The 20156-nt window shown below is 42.1% G+C and overlaps 1 protein-coding gene across 2 annotated transcripts in view; it reads left to right on the top strand.

The window, feature by feature from the left end:
• The first annotated feature begins 974 nt into the window (after positions 1–974).
• Positions 975–20156, top strand: part of LOC115643864 — a 48753-nt gene continuing 29571 nt past the window's right edge. Inside the window, exons 1-12 of one of the 2 annotated variants that reach the window (XM_030547865.1) lie at positions 975–1062; positions 1528–1592; positions 5595–5684; positions 6156–6218; positions 8497–8589; positions 9065–9130; positions 10295–10384; positions 10870–10935; positions 13152–13217; positions 17159–17248; positions 17712–17777; positions 18999–19088. In XM_030547865.1, coding sequence (XP_030403725.1) covers positions 1555–1592; positions 5595–5684; positions 6156–6218; positions 8497–8589; positions 9065–9130; positions 10295–10384; positions 10870–10935; positions 13152–13217; positions 17159–17248; positions 17712–17777; positions 18999–19088 — 818 coding nt within the window. In that variant the 5' untranslated portion in view covers positions 975–1062; positions 1528–1554. The remainder of the gene's footprint in view (positions 1063–1527; positions 1593–5594; positions 5685–6155; positions 6219–8496; positions 8590–9064; positions 9131–10294; positions 10385–10869; positions 10936–13151; positions 13218–17158; positions 17249–17711; positions 17778–18998; positions 19089–20156) is intronic. The other variant, XM_030547866.1, reaches the window with a different exon arrangement.

Below are 20156 nucleotides of genomic sequence, written 5' to 3'. Positions count from 1 at the left end.
CCCATGCTCAGCTGCAAAAGCTTGGTCAGTTGTGTTTCTGAGTAAGTCTTAACTACAGCTGTAGTCTCCAAAGCTGGACTTCCCCTAAAATATAAGTCTTGGTTCTGGAGTTTTGGCTCCAATCATTGTATGATGGAGCAAGCTCAAGCTGCACAGTTTAGATCCTGTTTCAGTTTTAAAAGAGAGGTTTTCAACAGCAGTGACACCCAGTGAAGTGCCAGAGAACTGCTTCTTCCTTTAATATTAAAAAATAGTTCATAAGCCAAGGATGGTGTTGAAGCTACAGTCTCAATGAAAAGTATCATTGGTTTCATCCTTGTGTTTTGTTTACCTCTGAACCCTAGAAGAGAATTATAGACTTGCGGTTGCCACTGGCCCCTGCCTTCCTCATGCTTTATATAGGGGAAAGGGATGTCAGATCCTTGCTCAGTCATTAACTGAATTGCAGGAACATCTTGAACCTATAAACCTGAGCTGGAAATCTCTCCAGAACAATATTGGCATTTCTGGTCTAGGAAGAACCAGAGAAACAGAGAAACATCCATGAACTGAAAATATCTTTATAATGTTCCAATTTTTCCTCTCTTCTCGATTCCTAAATGGGATTCTACAAAATAAAAAAAAAAGTGTCTTTAACCAAAAAGAAATCTGCTTTAAGCGAAATAACTAGACAGACTTTTTTCGTAACTGAAATGGTTTTAGATTCAGTTTGAGCTTTGTTTGGTGAGTTCTTACTTATCTTGCACAGTTCAACCTGCCCAGTGATTATTGCTTTATTAACCTATTGTAAGGTTTTATCCTGCCACCCATCATGGTAGTATCTTAGCACTTTTCACATAAAATCAGTTACAATAGTGAAGTCTCAAATGGCTTTCATGGAGACTGGGTAGAAGGTGGTGTTGGTGCTGCCGCTCTTATGCTGGGAAGGCTTCTAATGAGTTAACTGTCATCCCCGATACATCTCTGCCCTACAGAGGGAAAGTGAGCTCCACAGGACAAGCTCACAAATTTGGATGGAACCAAGATGGAACAATTTGTGAATTCTGTGGAAGACAAACTTAGGTAAGTTAGTGATATCAAATTTTATTCCATATTGTACCACTACCCTTGGGGCCCAAACAACTGTTCATGTTCCTAATGGTTCTCTGAGGTTTGCACCGTTTTTGTCATTTGTCCTCCTTGCCCTTTATTGAGATGCCAGCCCCTTTTTGCCTAAAGAGACAATGTGTGGCCCTCCTTGTCTCCAGAGGCTCAATGCTGGCCTTGCACCTTTGCTTGGTGCTGACTCCTAGAGAAAGAGACAGACAGAGGGTGGCTAAGATCATCACAAATCTCCCAAAGGCAGAGCAGCTGTGATCTCTAAGCCACCAGGCTAAGCAGATATGTTTTTAACCTATAAGTCTTGGCTGTTCGGTTTTTTTGCTGAAAGGCTGACTAATAATTTGGAGAGGCTTTAGCTTATGCAGATATTATTACTTTAGGATATTTTATTAAATCTAATCCCTTTTCATTATCTCTGCCCAACAGAAGTGAAATGAATTTCGACTTCAAGGCATGGTGAAACACCTACAGTTTTTGGAAGAAAGCCTCAGGTAAGTGGGGAGGTTCAGGCCTCAATGACAATGAAAATATTGTGATTCCTTCTTAAATATCTACTGTACAAAAGAAGTCTTGAAAATTTCCAAGTGTGGTTTTCCCTCACCAAGTTTACCAAGTGCTTGTGGGTGTTGATACTAAAATATCACATGCCTAGTGACTGGATTAGCTCCATTTCTCCTGGTTGGCATCTCTCTCCTCAGTGGGGTTTGTGCGAACAGAATGCCTGCACATGTTGTATGGTTCTTTCCACCAGTCCAGGGAGTGTTTGACGCCGGAGGGTCAGGTCCAGAAGCTGCCACCAACATCAATTTGTCCTGAAGGGCAAATATGACAGTGTGATGTAACACCACAGGCTGATTATGGCATGTGATTGACATCTTGCAATCCTGTCATGGTGCCAGGCAATACGATGACTTTTATTTCCATTCCAAAAATTTTTCTAAATAAGTGATACCCCCTTGCACATCAGCAGTACAGAGAATAAAGCCACTCATCCTTATAAAATAAGGACAGGTACTAAACTAATTTCGGCAGGACAGTGCAGCTGCCATGATAGCCTACACCTTGGGCTAGAGGGAAGAGAGAATCTTGTACACAGTGACCTCCTAACAGTTAAATAGACAAGCTCCTAAGGGAAGGGTGTCAGCTGGGATTCTGGTGAGGTGGAAAGGGGTGATCTGTGGGGGAGAGAAGAGAGGCTGTACCCTAGAGAGGCATTCCCAAGCATAAAATGCCAAAATGAATCCTCCGAAAAAAATAAAAAATAGTGATCAGAAGTGTGTATTGTATGTTTTCATTTCTATTCTGTAAATTGCCTCTTCACCTGGGGCAGGGCCAGTGCAAGGATGTTTCACACCCTAGGTGAAACTTCCACCTTGCGCCTTCCCCCTGCACCTTCGCCCTGAGTCCCCCCCCACGGCAGCTCCCCCCTCTGCCCTGAGGCACCTCCCCTGTCGCAGCTCCCCACCCCCCACCCTCTGCCCTGAGGCACCCCCACCCCAGTTCACCCTGCTCCGCACATAAGCACGAGCACCCGAGCATGCCATCGCTGCTTCACTTCTCTTGCATACCAGGCTTGCGGAGCAAATCAGCTTAGATGCCACAAGCCTGGGAGGCGGAAGTGAAGCAGCCATGGCGTGCTCAGGGAGGAGGCGGGGCAGGGGTGAGCTGGGATGAGGAGTTCCCCTGCATGCTGCCCCCCCTTACTTGCTGCAGGCAGCCCTCCCCACGCTCCCCTGCTCCAGCTCCCTCCACCTAAATGCGGCGGCGACCGTGGCATCTGAAGTCCAGCTGCCGCAGTTACTGCCTAAGAAAATGGCACCCTCAAATCCCAGTGCCCTGGGATTGCCTAGGTTGCCTAAATGGTTGCACCGGCACTGACTGGCGCCAGTCACCGTCCTCCCATCTATCTAGTGCATCTGTCACCTTTGAACTTGTTGGGACTCTACAAAGACAATATTTCTAACAAAATCCATTAAGGTGCATTTATATGAGGAGAGGGGTGTCAGGACCTTGCTTAATCATTAACTGAAGAGCAGGAACACTTGAACCTATAAACCTAAGCTGGAAATTTCTACAAAACAATATTGGCATTTCTGGTCCTAGGAAGACCCAGGAAACGAGAAGCATCCATGAAACTGAAAAATACCTTCATAGACTCTAGACTGGAAGGGACCTCGAGAGGTCATCGAGTCCAGTCCCCTGCCCTCATGGCAAGACCAAATACTGTCTAGACCATCCCTGATAGACATTTATCTAACCTACTCTTAAATATCTCCAGAGACTGAGATTCCAAAACCTCCCTAGGCAATTTATTCCAGTGTTTAACTACCTGATACTTAGGAACTTTTTCCTAATGTCCAACCTAAATCTCCCTTGCTGCAGTTTAAGCCCATTGCTTCTTGTTCTGTCATTAGAGGCTAAGGTGAACAAGTTTTCTCCCTCCTCCTGATGACACCCTTTTAGATACCTGAAAACTGCTATCATGTCCCCTCTCAGTCTTCTCTTTTTCAAACTAAACAAACCCAATTCTTTCAGCCTTCTTTCATAGGTCATGTTCTCAAGACCTTTATCATTCTTGTTGCTCTTCTCTGGACCCTCTCCAATTTCTCCACATCTTTCTTGAAATGTGGTGCCCAGAACTGGACACACTACTCCAGCTGAGGCCTAACCAGCAGAGTAGAGCAGGAGAATTACTTCTTGTGTCTTGTTTACAACACGCCTGTTAATGCATCCCAGAATCACATCTGCTTTTTTGCAACAGTATCACACTGTTGACTCATATTTAGCTTGTGGTCCACTGACCCCTAGATCTCTTTCTGCCATACTCCTTCCTAGACAGTCTCTTCCCTTTCTGTATGTGTGAAACTGATTGATCCTTCCTAAGTGGAGCACCTTGCATTTGTCTTTATGAACTTCATCCGGTTTACCTTAGACTATTTCTCCAATTTGTTCAGATCATTTGAATTTGACCTGTCCTCCAAAGCAGTGCAATCCCTCCCAGTTTGGTATCGTCTGCAAACTTAATAAGCGTACTTTCTATGCCAACGTCTAAGTTGTTGATGAAGATATTAACAGAGCCAATCCCAAAACAGACCCCTGAGAACCCCATTTGTTATACCTTCCAGCAGGATTGGGAGCCATTAATAACTACTCTCTGAGTATGGTTATCCAGCCAGTTATGCACCCTCCTTATAGTAGCCCCATCTAAATTGAATTTGCCTTGTTTATCGATAAGGATATCATGCGAGACCGTATCAAATGCCTTACTAAAGTCTAGGTATACCACATCCACCGCTTCTCTCTTATCCGCAAGACTCGTTATCCTATCAAAGAAAGCTATCAGATTGGTTGACACGATTTGTTCTTTACAAATTCATGCTGGCTATTCCCTATCACCTTGCCACCTTCCAAGTGTTTGCAGGTGATTTCCTTAATTACTTGCTCCATTATCTTCCCTGGCACAGAAGTTAAACTAACTGATCTGTAGTTTCCTGGGTTGTTTTTATTTCCCTTTTTATAGATGGGCACTATATTTGCCCTTTTCCAGTCCTCTGGAATCTCTCCCGTCTCCCATGACTTTCCAAAGATAATAGCTAAGGCTCAGATACCTCCTCTGTTAGCTCCTTGAGTATTCTAGGATGCATTTCATCAGGCCCTGGTGACTTGCAGGCATCTAACTTTTCTAAGTGATTTTTAACTTGCTCTTTTTTTATTTTATCTTCTAAACCTACCCCTTCCATAAGCATTCACTATATTAGACATTCCTTCAGACTTCTCAGTGAAGACCGAAACAAGAAGTCATTAAGCATCTCTGCCATTTCCAAGTTTCCTGTTACTGTTTCTCCCTCCTCACTGAGCAGTGGGCCTACCTTGTCCTTGGTCTCCTCTTGCTTCTATTGCATTGATAAAAATCTTCTTGTTTCCCTTTATTCCCATAGCTAGTTTGAGCTCATATGTAACTTTATAATGTTACAATCTTCTCCCTCCTTTCTCCTTATTTAAATGGGATTAGACAAAATTAAAAAAAAGTGTCTTAAACAAAAAAGAAAACAGCCGTAAGCAAATAGCTAGACAGAATTTTTTCATAACTGAAATGGTTTTAAATTTAGTTTGAATTTGTGTGGTCAGTTCTTATTTAATCTTGCCCAGTTCATCCTGCCCTAGTGATTACTGCTATCATTAACCCATGTTAAGGTTGTATCCTGCCACCATCATGAGTGTCTTAGCATTTTCCACATAAAGATCAGTAGCAATAGCGAAGTCTCGAAAGACTTTCATTGAGGCTGGCACTTTTCTTTCTGGGATAACATTGCTTGGGGTAGGGTTTTTTATTTTTTTTTTTTTTATATATATATATATATATTTTATTAACTTCCTTTCTTTTCTGTGAGGGTTTGGGTTTACTGGGTAAAGTGGTGTTGGTGCTGCTGTTCTTATGCTGGGAAGGCTTCTAATGAGTTAACTGTCTTCTCTGATACATCTGTGCCCTACAGAGGTGAAAGTGAGGCTTCACTAGGCAAGCTCACAAATTTGGATGGAACCAAGATGGAACAATTTGTGAAATCTGTGGAAGACAAACTTAGGTAAGTTGGTGATATGAAATTTTATTCCATTTTGTGCCCCTACCCTTGGGGCCGCCAAACAATTATTCATGTTCCTAATGGATCCCTGAGGTTTTCACCATTCTTGTCATTTGTCCTCCTTGCCCTTTATTGAGACGCCAGCCCCTTCTTTGCCTAGACAGACAATGTGTGGCCCTCCTTGTCTCCAGAGGCTCAGTGCTGTGGCTAGGCACCATTGCTAGATGCTGACTCCTAGAAAAAGTGACAGAGAAGGTTGGCTAATCATTACACATCTTCCACAGGGCAGGCAGAGCAGTGATCTCTAAGCCGACAGGAAGCAGATATGTTTTTAACTGTGTAAGTCTTGGCGGTTTCGTTTTTTTGTTGAAGGACTGACTAATAATTTGTGAGGGGCTTTAGTTTGTGCAGATGTTATTACTTTATGGATATTTTATTAAATCTAATCCCTTTTCATTATTCTCTGCCTGACAGAAGTGAAATGAATGCCCTATATCAAGGTATGGTGACAGATCTACAGTTTTTGGAAGAAAGCCTCTAAGTGAAGAGGTTCAGGCCTCCGTGACAGTGAAAAATATTGTGATTCCTCCTTAATCTACTATGTAAAAAAAGTCTTGAAAAGTTCTAAGTGTGGTTTTCTCCTCACCAAGTTTACCGAGTGCTTGTGGGTGTTGATACTAAAATATCAATATGCCTACTGACTGGACTAGCTCCATTTCTCCTGCTTGGCATCTCTCTCCATCAGTGGGGGTTGTGTGAACAGAATGCCTGCACAGTTGTTGTATGGTTCTTTCCACCAGTCCAGGGAGTTTACGCTGGAGAGTCAGGTCCAGAGCGTGCCTCTGTTATAAACAGATAAGTAAGAGTTAATAGAACAGAAGTATTTCATCTCTCTTTTGCCTGTAATGAGTTAACAAGTTCAGTGAGTCTGGCTGTCACCTGACCAGAGGACCAATCAGGGTACAGGATACTTTCATATCTTGAGGGAAGGACGTTTTTGTGTATGCTGTTAGAATTTGGTTGTTGTTCACTCTGGGGGCTCAGAGGGACCAGACGTGCAACCAGGTTTCTCTCCAATCTCCCTGATACAGGTTCTTATAGATTCAAAATAATAAGTACTGGGTGATAAGGTGAGATAGGTTTATGTTTGTTTTCTTTATTTGCAAATGTGTATCTGGCTGGAAGGATTTCAAAGGTGTATTTGGCTGGAAGGAGTTCAAATTTGTATTTTGCTGAAAGGATTTTAATTTGTACTTGTTTACTTAGGCTGGGAGGGTATTCCCAGTGTCTATAGCTGAAAGACCCTGTAACATATTCCATCTTAAATTTACAAAGATATTTTTACTGTTTTTTCTTTCTTTAATTAAAAGCTTTTCTTGTTTAAGAACCTGATTGTTTTTTATTCTAGTGAGACCCAGGGGACTGGGTCTGGATTCACCAGGAATTGGTGGGGAGAAAGGAGGGAAGGGAGGGAGAGAGGTTAATTTTCTCTCTGTCAGGATTACTTTCTCTCTCAGGGAGAGTCTGGGAGGGGGAGAGAAGGAGGGGAGAAGTTGAATTTTCCTCTCTGTTTTAAGATTCAAGGAGTTTGAATCACAGTGATCTTCCAGGGTAACCCAGGGAGGGGAAGCCTGGGAGAGGCAACGGTGAGGGAAAGGGTTTACTTTCCTTGTGTTAAGATCCAGAGGGTCTGGGTCTTGGGGGTCCCCGGCAAGGTTTTGGGGGGACCAGAGTGTACAGGCACTGGAATTCCTGTTGGTGGCAGCGCTACAAGTACTAAGCAGGTAATTGAGCTTAGAGGAATTCATGCTGGTACCCCATCTTTTGAACTAAGGTTCAGAGTAGGGAATTATACCATGACAGTCCTTCAATTTGCCCTTCAAATTGTCTGGAAGGGCAAATCTGACACTGTGATATAACACTGCAGCCTTATTATGACATGTGATTGGCATCTTGAAATCATGTCATGATGTGAAGAAAGATGATGACTTTTATTTCCATTCCAAAGAATTTTCTAAGTGAGTAATACCACATGGCACTTCAGCAGGACAGAGGATAAAGCCATCAATCCTGATACAGTAAGTGCAGGTAGTAAACTTATATTTGGCAGCCCTGTGAGTGCACCTGCTGTGGTACCATACACTACTATGGGGACTAGGGGAAGAAGAATCTTGCATACAATGGCCCCCTAACAGCTAATTAAGGGGTAGTTTGGACAAGCTTCTAAACTGAAGGGTGTCAGCTGGGATTCTGATGAGGTGGAAAGGGATGAACTTCGGGGGATAGAAGAGAGACTGTACCCTAGTGACGCAGTTCACTAGCATAAAATGCCAGAATAAATCCTCCGAAAAGATGAAGATTAGTGATCAAAGTATGTATTGTGTATTTTCGTTGCTATTCTGTAAATTGACTCTTTACCTGGGGCCAGTCACCCTCCTCCATCTGTCTAGTGCATCTGTCACCTGTGAAATTGTTGGGACTCTAAAGCACAATATTTCTAACAAAATTCATCAAGGTGCATTTATATGGAGGAGTGGGTTGTCAGATTCTTCCTCAGTCATTAACTGAATTGTAGGAATATCTTGAACTATAAACGTGACCTGGAAATCTCTCCAGAACAATATTGGCATTTCTGGTCCTAGGAAGACCTAGGAAATGGAAAGCCTCCATGAAAATGAAAATATCTTTATAATGATATAAACTATTTCCTCCTTTCTCCTTCTCTAAATGGATTCTACAAAATAAAAAAAAAGTGCTCTTATGCTGGGAAGGCTTCTAATGAGTTAACTGTCATCCCCGATATGTCTCTGCCCTACAGAGGTGAAAGTGAGGCACCACAAGGCAAGCTCACGAATTTGGGTGGAACCAAGATGGAACAATTTGTGAATTCTGTGGAAGACAAACTTAGGTAAGTTGGTGGTATGAAATTTTATTCCATTTTGTACTACTACCCTTGGGGCCGTCAAACAGCTGTTCATGTTCCTAATGGATCCCTGAGGTTTTCACCATTCTTGTCATTTGTCCTCCTTGCCCTTTATTGAGACACCAGCCCCTTCTTTGCCTAGAGAGACAATATGTGGCCCTCCTTGTCTCAAGAGGCTCAATATTGTGCCTTGGCACCATTGCTTGGCGCTGGCTCCTAGAGAAATGACAGAGAGAGGGTGGCTAAGATAATGACAGGTCTCCTACAGGGCAGGCCAAAGCAGTTATCTCTGAGCCAACAGGCGAAGCAATACGTTTTTAACCATATAAGTCTTGGTTGTTTCGTTTTTTTGTTGAAGGGCTGACTAATAATTTTGTCAGGGGCTTTAGCTTTTGCAGATGTTATTATTTTATGGCTATTTTATTGAGTCTAACCCTTTTCATTATTCTCTGCCCAACAGAAGTGAAATGAATGATCGATTAGAAGATATGCTGAAACACCTACAGTTTTTGAAGGAAAGACTCAGGTAAGTGGGGAGGTTCAGGCCTCCATGACAGTGAAATATGTTTCTCCTGCTTGGCATTGCTCTCCATCAGTGGGGCTTGTGCAAACAGAATGCCTGCACAGTTGCTGTGTGGTTCTTTCCACCTGTCCAGGGAGCATTTTACGCCAGAGGGTCAGGTCCAGAGGCAGCCACCAACATCAATTTGTCTTGAAGGGCAGATCTGACATGTGATATAACACCACAGCCTTATTATGCCATGTGATTGGCATCTTTAAATCACGTCATGGTGCCAGGCAATATGATGACTTTTATTTCCATTCCAAAGAATTTTCTAAATGAGTAATACTCCCTTGCACATGTATATTTTCATTGCTATTCTGTAAAATGCCTCTTCATCTGGGGCCAGTCACCCTTCTCCCACCTGTCTAGTACATCTGTCACCTTTGAACTTGTTGAGACTCTACAAAGACAATATTTCTAACAAAATTCATCAAGATGCATTTATATGGGAGGGAGGGGTGTCAGATCCTTGCTCCATCATTAACTGAATTGCAGGAGTATCTTGAACCTATAAATCTGAGCTGGAAATCTCTCCAGAACCAATATTGGCGTTACTGATCCTAGGAAGAACCTGAAAACAAAGAAGCCATGAAATTGAAAAGTATCTTTATAATGTTACAGTCTAGTTCCTCCTTCTCCTTCACTAAATAGGATTCTTCAAAATAAAAAAAAAGTTTCTTTAATAGAGAGATCTGCTTTAAGCAAAATAGCTAGACAGATTTTTTTTCGTAACTGAAATGGTTTTAGATTCAGTTTGAGTTTTGTGTGGTGAATTCTTCTTTTATCTTACCCAGTTCATGCTGTCCAATGATATTGCAATCGTTAACCTATGTTAAGGTTTTATCCTGCCACCCATCATGGTAGTACCTTTGAACTTTCCACGTAAAAATCAGTAGGAATAGTGAAGTCTTGATTGGCTTTCATGGACTCTGGCACTTCTCTTGCTGTGGTAACTTTGCTTGAGGTAGGGTTTTTATTATTTTTATTTTTATATATATTTTTCCTTCCTCTTTTTTTTCTGTGAGGGTACAGGTTACTTGGTAGAATGTGGTGTTGATGTGTCGCTCTTATGTTGGGAAGGTTCTAAGGAGTTAACTCTCATCCTCAATACATCTGTGCCCTACGAGATGAAAGTGATGCTTCACAGGGCAAGCTCACATATTTGGATGGAACCAAGATGGAACAATTCGTGAACTCTGTGGAAGACAATCTTAGGTAAGTTTGGTGATATGAAATTTTATTTCATTTTCTAACCCACCCTTGGGGCCGCCAAACAATTGTTCATGTTCCTGATGGATCCCTGAGGTTATCACCATTCTTGTCATTTGTCCTCCTTGCCCTTTATTGAGATGCCAGCCCCTTGTTTGCCTAGAGAGACAATGTGTGGCCCGCCTTGTCTCCAGAGGCTCAATGTTATGCCTTGGCACTATTGCTTGGCACTGACTCCTAGAGAAAGTAACAGAGAGAGGATGGTAAGATCATCACAGGTCTCCCACGGGGCGGGACAGGGCAGGGCAGAGCAGTGATCTCTAAGCCATGAGGCCAAGCAGATATGATTTTAACCATATAAGTCTTGGCTTTTTGTTTTTTTTGCTGAAGGGCTGAGTAATAATTTTGGGAGAGGCTTTAGCTTTCAGATGTTATTACTTTATGCATATTTTATTAACTCTGATCCCTTCTCATTTTTCTCTGACTGACAGAAGTGAAACGAATGCTCTATATGAAGGTATGGGGAAACATCTACAGTTTTTGGAAAAAAGCCTCAGGTAAGTGGGGAGGTTCAGGCCTCCATGACAGTGAAATATATTGTGATTCCTTCTTAAATATCTACTGTACAAAAGAAGTCTTGAAAATTTCCAAGTGTGGTTTTCTCCTCACCAAGTTTACCAGTGCTTGTGGGTGTTGATAATAAAATCTCAACATGCCTAGTGACTGTACTAGCTCCATTTGTCCTGCTTGGCATCTCTCTCCATCAGTGAGGGCTGAGAATGGAAAGCCTGCACAGTTGTTGTATGGTTCTTTCCACCAGCCCAGGGAGCATTTGATGCCAGAGGGTCAGGTCCAGAGGCTGTCATCAACTTCAGTTTGTCTTGAAGGGCAAATCTGACAGTTTGATATCACACCGTAGCCTTATTATGCCATGTGATTGGCATCTTGAAATCACGTCATGTTGTGAGGCAATATGATGACTTTTATTTCCATTCCAAAGAATTTTCTAAATAATAATACCCCCTTGCACATGAGCAGGACAGAGGATAAAGCCACACAGCCCGATACACTAGTGGAAGGTAGTAAATTTGTATTTAGCAGCGACTGTAAGTGCAGTGCCATGGTAGCCTACACTGCTTTTGAAGCTAAAGGGAAAGAAAATCTTGTATACAGTGACCTCCTAATAGCTAATTAAGGGGTGGCTTGGACAAGCTCCTAAAGGGATGGATCATGGATGTCATTGGATTCTGATGAGGGTGGAAAGGGGCAAACTGTGGAGGAGAGAAGAGAGGCAGTACCCTAGAGATGCAGTTCACACACATAAAATGCCAAAATGACTCCTCCAAAGAGATCAAAAATAGTGATCAGAAGTGTGTATTGTGTATTTTCATTGCTATTCTGTAAATTACCTCATCACCTGGGGCTAGTCACCCTCCTCCCTTCTGTCTAGTGCATCTGTCACCTTTGAAATTGTTAGAACTCTAGAATCACAATATTTTTAACAAAATACATCAAGGTGCTTTGTATGGGGAGAGGGGTGTCAGTTCTTTGCTCTGTTGTTAAATGAATTGCAGGAACATCTTGAACCTATTGCACTCAGCTGGAAAACTCTCCAGAACAATATTGGCATTTCTGGTCCTAGGAAGACCCAGGAAACAGAGAAGCATCCATGAAACTGAAAAAATCTTTATAATGTTACAACCTTTTCCCTCATTTCTTCTTATTTAAATGGGATTAGACAAAGTTATAAAAAAGTGTCTTTAACAAAAAAGAAAATGGCTGTAAGCAAAATAGCTAGACAGATTTTTTTTCGTAACTGAATTGGTTTTAAATTTAGTTTGAATTTTGTATGATGAGCTCTTATTTAATCTTGCCCAGTTCATCCTGCCCCAGTGATTATTGCTATTATTAACCCATATTAAGGTTTATCCTGCCACCCATCATAGTAGTGTCTTAGCACTTTCCAGTAGAATAGTGAAGTCTCGAGTGGCTTTCATTGAGGCTCTGGCACTTTTCTTTCTGGGGTAACTTTGCTTGGGGTAGGGTTTTTTATTTATTTTATTTTTTATATATATATATATATTTTATTAACTTCCTCTTCTTTTCTGTGAGGGTATGGGTTTACTGGGTAAAGGTGGTGTTGGCGCTGCTGTTCTTATGCTGGGAAGGCTTCTAATGAGTTAACTGCCTTCCCTGATACATCTGTGCCCTACAGAGGTGAAAGTGAGGCTTCACACGCAAGCTCACAAATTTGGATGGAACCAAGATGGAACAATTTGTGAAATCTGTGGAAGACAAACTTAGGTAAGTTGGTGATATGAAATTTTATTCCATTTTCCCCTACCCTTGGGGCCGCCAAACAATTGTTCATGTTCCTAATGGATCCCGGTTTTCACCATCTTGTCATTTGTCCTCCTTGCCCTTTATTGAGATGCCAGCCCCTTCTTTGCCTAGACAGACAATGTGTGGCCCTCCTTGTCTCCAGAGGCTCAGTGCTGTGGCTAGGCACAATTGCTTGGTGCTGACTCCTAGAAAAAGTGACAGAGAGAGGGTGGCTAATATCATTACACATCTTCCACAGGGCAGGGCAGAGCAGTGATCTCTAAGCCAACAGGAAGCAGATATGTTTTTAACCATGTAAGTCTTGGCTGCTTATGTTTCTTGTTGAAGGGCTGACTAATAATTTTGTGAGGGGCTTTAGCTTTTGCAGATGTTATTACTTTAATGGATATTTTATTAAGCTAATCTCTTTTCATTATTTCCTGCCCGACAGAAGTGAAATGAATGATCTATCTGAAGGCATGCGGAACCACCTACAGTTTTTGAAAGAAAGCCTCAGGTAAGTGGGGAGCTTCAGGTAGGGTGACCAGATGTCCCATTTTTTTTATAGGGACAGTCCTGAATTTTTTGTCTTTTCTTATATAGGCTCCTATTACTCCCGACCCTACCCCATCCCGATTTTTCATGTATTCTGTCTGGTCACCGTTGGTTCAGGCCTCGATGTCAGTGAAAAATATTGTGCATCCTTCGTAAATATCCACTATACTAAAGTAGTCTTGAAAATTTCCAAGTGTGACTTTTCCTTACCAAGTTTACCGAGTGCTTGTGGGTGTTAATACTAAAATATCAACATGCCTAGTGACTGGACTAGCTCCATTTCTCCTGCTTTGCATCTCTCTCCGTCAGCGGGGGTTGTTTGAACGAAAAGCCTGCACAGTATTGTATGGTTCTTTCTACCTGTAGAGGGAGCATTTGACACCGTAGGTCAAGTCCAAAGGCTGCCACCAACTTCAATTTGCCTTAAGGGCGAATCTGACAATGTGATATAACACCACAGCTTTATTATGCCATGTGATTGGCTTTTGAAATCATGTCATGATGTGAAGAAAGATGATAACTTTTATTTCCATTCCAAATAATTTTCTAAATAAGTAATACCCCCTTTCACTGAGCAGGACAGAGGATAAAGCCACCCAGCCTGATAAAGTGAGGTGGTGAACTTGTATTTGGCAGGGACTGTGAGTGCAGCTGCTGTGGTAGCCTACACTGCTCTTGGGGATAGAGGAAAGAGAGAATCTTGTATACAGTAACCTCCTTACAGTTAATTAAGGGATGGCTTGGACAAGCTCCTAAAGGGAAGGGCGTCAGCTGGGATTCTGGTGAGGGTGGAAAGTGGTGAACCGTGGGGGAGAGAGGAGAGGCTGTACCCTAGCAATGCAGTTCACAAGGATAAAATGTAAAAATTTTCCTCCTGAAAGATCAATAATAATGATTAGAAGTGTGTATTGTGTATTTTCGTTGCTATTCTGTAAATTGCCTTTTCACCAAGGGTCTGTCACTCTCCTCCTATCTGTCTAATGCATCTGACACCCTTTGAACTTGTTGGGACTCTATAAACACAATATTTCTAAAAAATTCATGAAGATGAATTTATGAGGGAGAGGGGTGTCATATCCTTCCTCAGTCATTAACTGAAGTGCAGGTGCATCTTGAATGTATAAACCTGAGCTGGAAATCTCTCCAGAACTATATTTGGCATTTCTCTCTGAGGTAGAACCGGGAAACAGAGAAGCATCCATGAAAGTGAAAAATATCTTTATAATGTTACAACCTATTTCCTCCTTTTTCCTTCTCTAAATGGGATTCTACAAAATAAAAAAAAGTGTGTCATTAACAAAAAAGAAAGCTGCTTTAAGCAAAATAGCTAGACAGATTTTTTTTTTCTGTAACTGAAATGGTTTTAGATTCAGTTTGAGTGTTGTTTGGTGAGTTCTTCCTTTATCTTACTCAGTTCATCCTGCCCCAGTGATTATTGCAATCATTACCCTATTTTAAGGTTTTATCCGGGTAACTATGCTTGGGGTAAGGTTTTTTATTTCATATATATATATATTTTTATTAACTTCCTCCTCTTTTCTGTGATGGTACAAAATTACTGGGTAGAAGGTGGTGTTGTTGCTGCCACTCTTATGCTGGGAAGGCCTCTAATGAGCTAACTGTCATCCCAATACATCTGTGCCCTACAGAGGAGAAAGTGAGGCTCCACAGGCAAGCTCACAAATTTGGATAGAGCCAAGATGGAACAATTCGTGAACTCTGTGGTAGACAAACTTAGGTAAGTTTCCTGATCCAAATTTTATTCCATTTTGTGCCCCTACCCTTGGGCCGCCAAACAATTGTTCATGTTCCTTATGGATCCCTCCGGTTTGCACCAGTCTTGTCATTTGTCCTCCTTGCCCTTTATTAATGCCAGCCCTTCTTTGCCTAAAGAGACAATGTGTGACCTGCCTTGTCTCCAGAGGCTCAATGCTCTGTCTTGGTGCCATTCCTTGACGCTGAGTCCTAGAGAAAAGACAGAGAGAGGGTGGTTAAGAACATCCCAGGGCAGGGCAGATCAGTGATTTCTAAGCACCAGGCCAAGTTAATATGTTTTTAACCATATAGGCCTTGGCTGTTTCTATTTTTTGCTGAAGTACTGACTAATAATTTTGGGAGGGGCTTTAGCTTGTGCAGATGTTATTACTTCATGGATATTTTATTAAATCTAATCCCTTTTCATTATTCTCTGCATGACAGAAGTGAAATGATTGCCCAATATCAAGGTATGGTGACACATCTACAGTTTTTTGGAAGAAAGCCTCAGGTCAGTGGGGAGGTTCAGCCTCCATGACAGTGAAAAATATTGTGATTCTTTCTTAAATATCTACTATACAAAAGAAGTCTTGAAAATTTCCAAGTGTGGTTTCTTTCTCACCAAGTTTACCGAGTGCTTGTGGGTGTTGTTACTAAATATCCACATGCCTAGTGACTGGACTAGCTCCATTCTCCTGCGTGGCATCGCTCTCCATTAGTGGGGGTTGTGCAAATGGAATGCCTGCACAATGTTGTATGGTTCAAACCACCTGTCCAGGGAGTGTTCAGCGCTGGAGTATTGGGTCCAGAGACTGCCACCAACTTCAATTTGTCTTGAAGGGCAAATCTGACAGTGTGATGTAACACCACAGCCTTATTATGCTATGTGATTGGCATTTGAAATCATGTCATGATGAGAAGAAAGATGATAACTTTTATTTCCATTCCAAATAATTTTCTAAATAGTAATACCCCTTTCATATGAGCAGGACAGAGGATAAAGCCACCCAGCCTGATAAAGTGAGTGGTGACTTGTATTTGGCAGGGACTGTGAGTGCAGCTGCTGTGATAGCCTACACTGCTCTTGGGGATAGAACGAAAGAGAGAATCTTGTATACAGTGACCTCCTTACAGTTAATTAAGGGATGGCTTGACAAGCTCCTAAAGGGAAGGGTGTCAGCTGGGATTCTGGTGAGGGTGGAAAGTGTGAACCGTGGGGGAGAGAAGAGAGGCTAGTACCTAGCAATGCTTCATAAGCCTAAAATGTCAAAATTTATCCTCCTGAAAGATCAAATTGATTTAGAATGTGTATTGTGTATTTTCATTGCTATTCTGTAAACTGCCTTTTCACCAAGGGCCAGTCACTTTCCTCCTATCTGTCTATGCATCTGACACCTTTGAACTTGTTGAGACCCTATAAACACATATTTCTAATAAATTAATGACTGTGAATTTATATGAGGGAGAGGGGTGTCATATCCTTCCTCAGTCGTTAACTGAAGTGCAGTGCATCTTGAATGTATAAACCTGAGCTGGAAATCTCTCCAGAACTATATTTGGCATTTCTTGTCTGAGATAGAACCGGGAAACAGAGAAGCATCCATGAAAGTGAAAAATATCTTTATAATGTTACAACCTATTTCCTCCTTTTTCCTTCTCTAAATGGGATTCTACAAAATAAAAAAAAGTGTGTCATTAACAAAAAAAGAAAGCTGCTTTAAGCAAAATAGCTAGACAGATTTTTTTTTCTGTAACTGAAATGGTTTTAGATTCAGTTTGAGTTTTGTTTGGTGAGTTCTTCCTTTATCTTACTCAGTTCATCCTGCCCCAGTGATTATTGCAATCATTACCCTATTTTAAGGTTTTATCCTGCCACCCATCATGTTAGTATCTTAGCACTTTCCACGTAAAAATCAGTAGCAATAGCGAAGTCTCGAGTGGCTTTCATGGAGACTCTGGCACTTCTCTTGCTGGGGTAACTATGCTTGGGGTAGGGTTTTTATTTATATATATATATTAATTAACTTCCTCCTCTTTTCTGTGATGGTACAAAATTACTGGGTAGAAGGTGGTGTTGTTGCTGCCACTCTTATGCTGGGAAGGCCTCTAATGAGCTAACTGTCATCCCCATACATCTGTGCCCTACAGAGGAGAAAGTGAGGCTCCACAAGGCAAGCTCACAAATTTGGATGGAGCCAAGATGGAACAATTCGTGAACTCTGTGGTAGACAAACTTAGGTAAGTTTCCTGATCCAAATTTTATTCATTTTGTGCCCTACCCTTGGGGCCGCCAAACAATTGTTCATGTTCCTTATGGATCCCTCCGGTTTGCACCAGTCTTGTCATTTGTCCTCCTTGCCCTTTATTAAGATGCCAGCCCCTTCTTTGCCTAAAGAGACAATGTGTGGCCCGCCTTGTCTCCAGAGGCTCAATACTCTGTCTTGGTGCCATTCCTTGACGCTGAGTCCTAAAGAAAAAGACAGAGAGAGGGTGGCTAAGATCATCCAGAGGGCAGGCAGATCAGTGATTTCTAAGCCACCGGGCCAAGCTACTATGTTTTTAACCATATAGGTCTTGGCTGTTTCTATTTTTGCTGAAGTACTGACTAATAATTTTGGGAGGGGCTTTAGCTTGTGCAGATGTTATTACTTTATGGATATTTTATTAAATCTACTCCCTTTTCATTATTCTCTGCCTGCAGATGTGAAATGAATGCCCTATCTCAAGGTATGGTGACACATCTACAGTTTTTGGAAGAAAGCCTCAGGTAAGTGAGGGTTCAGGCCTCCATGACAGTGAAAAATATTGTGATTCTTTCTTAAATATCTACTATACAAAAGAAGTCTTGAAAATTTCCAAGTGTGGTTTTCTCTCACCAAGTTTACGAGTGCTTGTGGGTGTTGATACTATAATATCCACATGCCTAGTGACTGGACTAGCTCCATTTATCCTGCTTGGCATCACTCTCCATCAGTGGGGGTTGTGCAAGTGGAATGCCTGCACAGTGTGTATGGTTCTTTCCACCTGTCCAGGAGTGTTCAACGCTGGAATAACAGGTCCAGTGGCTGCCACCAACTTCAATTTGTCTTGAAGGGCAAATCTGACAATGTGATGTAATACCACAGCCTTATTATGCCATGTGATTGGCATCTTGAAATCATGTCATGGTGTGAGACACAGTGATTACTTTTATTTATTCAAATAATTTTTAAATAAGTAATACCCCCCTTGCATATGAGCAGGAGAGAGGATAAAGCCACTAGCCTGATACAGTAAGGGCAGGGAGTAAAATATGATAGGAACTGTGAGTGCAGCTGCTGTGGTAGCCTACACTGCTCTTGGGGCTAGAGGGAAGAGAGAATGCTGTACACAGTGACCTCGTAACAGTTCATGAAGTGGTGGTTTGGACAATTTTCTAAATAAGTAATACTCCCTTGCACATGAGCAGGACAGAAGATAAAGCCACCAGCCTGATGCAGTAAGGGTAGGTAATAAACTTGTATTTGGCACGCACTGTGAGTGTAGCTGCCGTGGTAGCCTACCAAAAAGAATCTGCTTTAAGCAAAATAGCCAGACAGATTTTTTTCATAAGTGAAATGGTTTTAGATTCAGTTTGAGTTTTGTGTGGTGAGTTCTTATTTTATATTGCCCAGGTCATCTGTCCCAGTGATTATTGCAGTCACTACCTATTTTAAGGTTTTATCCTGCCACCCGTCATGGTAGTATCTTAGCACTTTCCACATAAAAATCAGTTACAATAGTGAAGTCTCGAGTGGCTTTTATGGAGACTCTGGCACTTCTCTTTCTGGGGTAACTTTGCTCGGGTAGGGTTTTAATATTTTTTTATTTTATGTGTTTTTTATTAACTTCCTCTTTTCTGTGCTGGTACGGGATTACTGGGTAGAAGGTGGTGTTGGTGCTGCCGCTCTTATCCTGGGAAGGCTTCTAATAAGTTAACTGTCTTCCCTGATACATCTGTGCCCTACAGAGGTGAAAGTGAGGCTCCACAGGGCCAGCTCACAAATTTGGATAGAACCAAAATGGAACAATTGGTGACCTCTGTGGAAGACAATCTTAGGTAAGTTTGGTGATATGAAATTTTATTCCATTTTCTACCCCTATCCCTGGGGCCTATAAACAATTGTTCATGTTCCTAAAGGATCCCTGAGGTTTGCACTGTTCTTGCATTTGTCCTCCTTTCCCTTTATTAAGATGCCAGCCCCTTCTTTGCCTAGAGAGACAATGTGAGGCCTTCCTTGTCTCCAGAGGCTCAGTGTTGTGTCTTGGGGCCATTGCTTGGTGCTGAGTCCTAGATAAAGAGACATAAGGTATGTCTACACTACGGGATTATTCTGATTTACAGAAACCGGTATTTGGAAACAGATTGTATAAAGTTGAGTGCACGCGGCCACACTAAGCACAGTAATTCGGCAGTCTGCATCCATGTACCGCGGCTAGCATCAATTTCTGGAGGTTGTCTGTGGGTAGCTATCCCATAGTTTCTGCAGTCTCCCCCGCCCATTGGAATTCTGGGTTGAGATCACAATGTATGATGGGGCAAAAACAGTGTCATGGGTGATTCTGGGTAAATGTCGTCACTCAGTCCTTCTTCTGTGAAAGCAACGGCAGACAATCATTTTGCACTCTTTTCCCTGGATTGCCCTGGCAGACACCATAGTATGGCAACCATGGAGCCCGTTCAGACTTTTTACTATCACCGTATGTCTACTGGATGCTGCTGACAGACACGGTACTGCAGTGCTACACAGCAGCATTCACTTGTCTTTGCAAGTTAGCAGAGATGGTTACCAGTCATATTGTACCATCTGCTGCTTTGCAAATTGGCAACAACAGTTACCAGTCATATTGTACCATCTGTTGCTTTTGGGTGCTCCTGGCTGGTCTCAGTGAGGTCGGCCAGGGTGCATGGACAAAAATGGGAATGACTCCCTAGGTCATTCCCTTCTTTACATTTGGTCTAAAGGTAGAGTCAGTCCTGCCTAGAATATCAGACAAGTCTACTAAAGAACAAGAGAGGCAAACGGCCACTCCGGGTCAGAGCCCAAGAAATCCACAGAAATGATGAGCTACATGCATTCTAGGGGGTGCCCCTGCAACAGCCCCCCGTTGCTTCCCTCCTCCCCCA

This window comes from Gopherus evgoodei, chromosome 1, assembly GCF_007399415.2.
Source record: "Gopherus evgoodei ecotype Sinaloan lineage chromosome 1, rGopEvg1_v1.p, whole genome shotgun sequence".
Lineage (NCBI taxonomy): Eukaryota > Metazoa > Chordata > Testudines > Testudinidae > Gopherus > Gopherus evgoodei.
The sequence above is the reverse complement of the archived record's forward strand: the minus strand, read 5'-3'. Positions and strand labels throughout refer to the sequence as shown.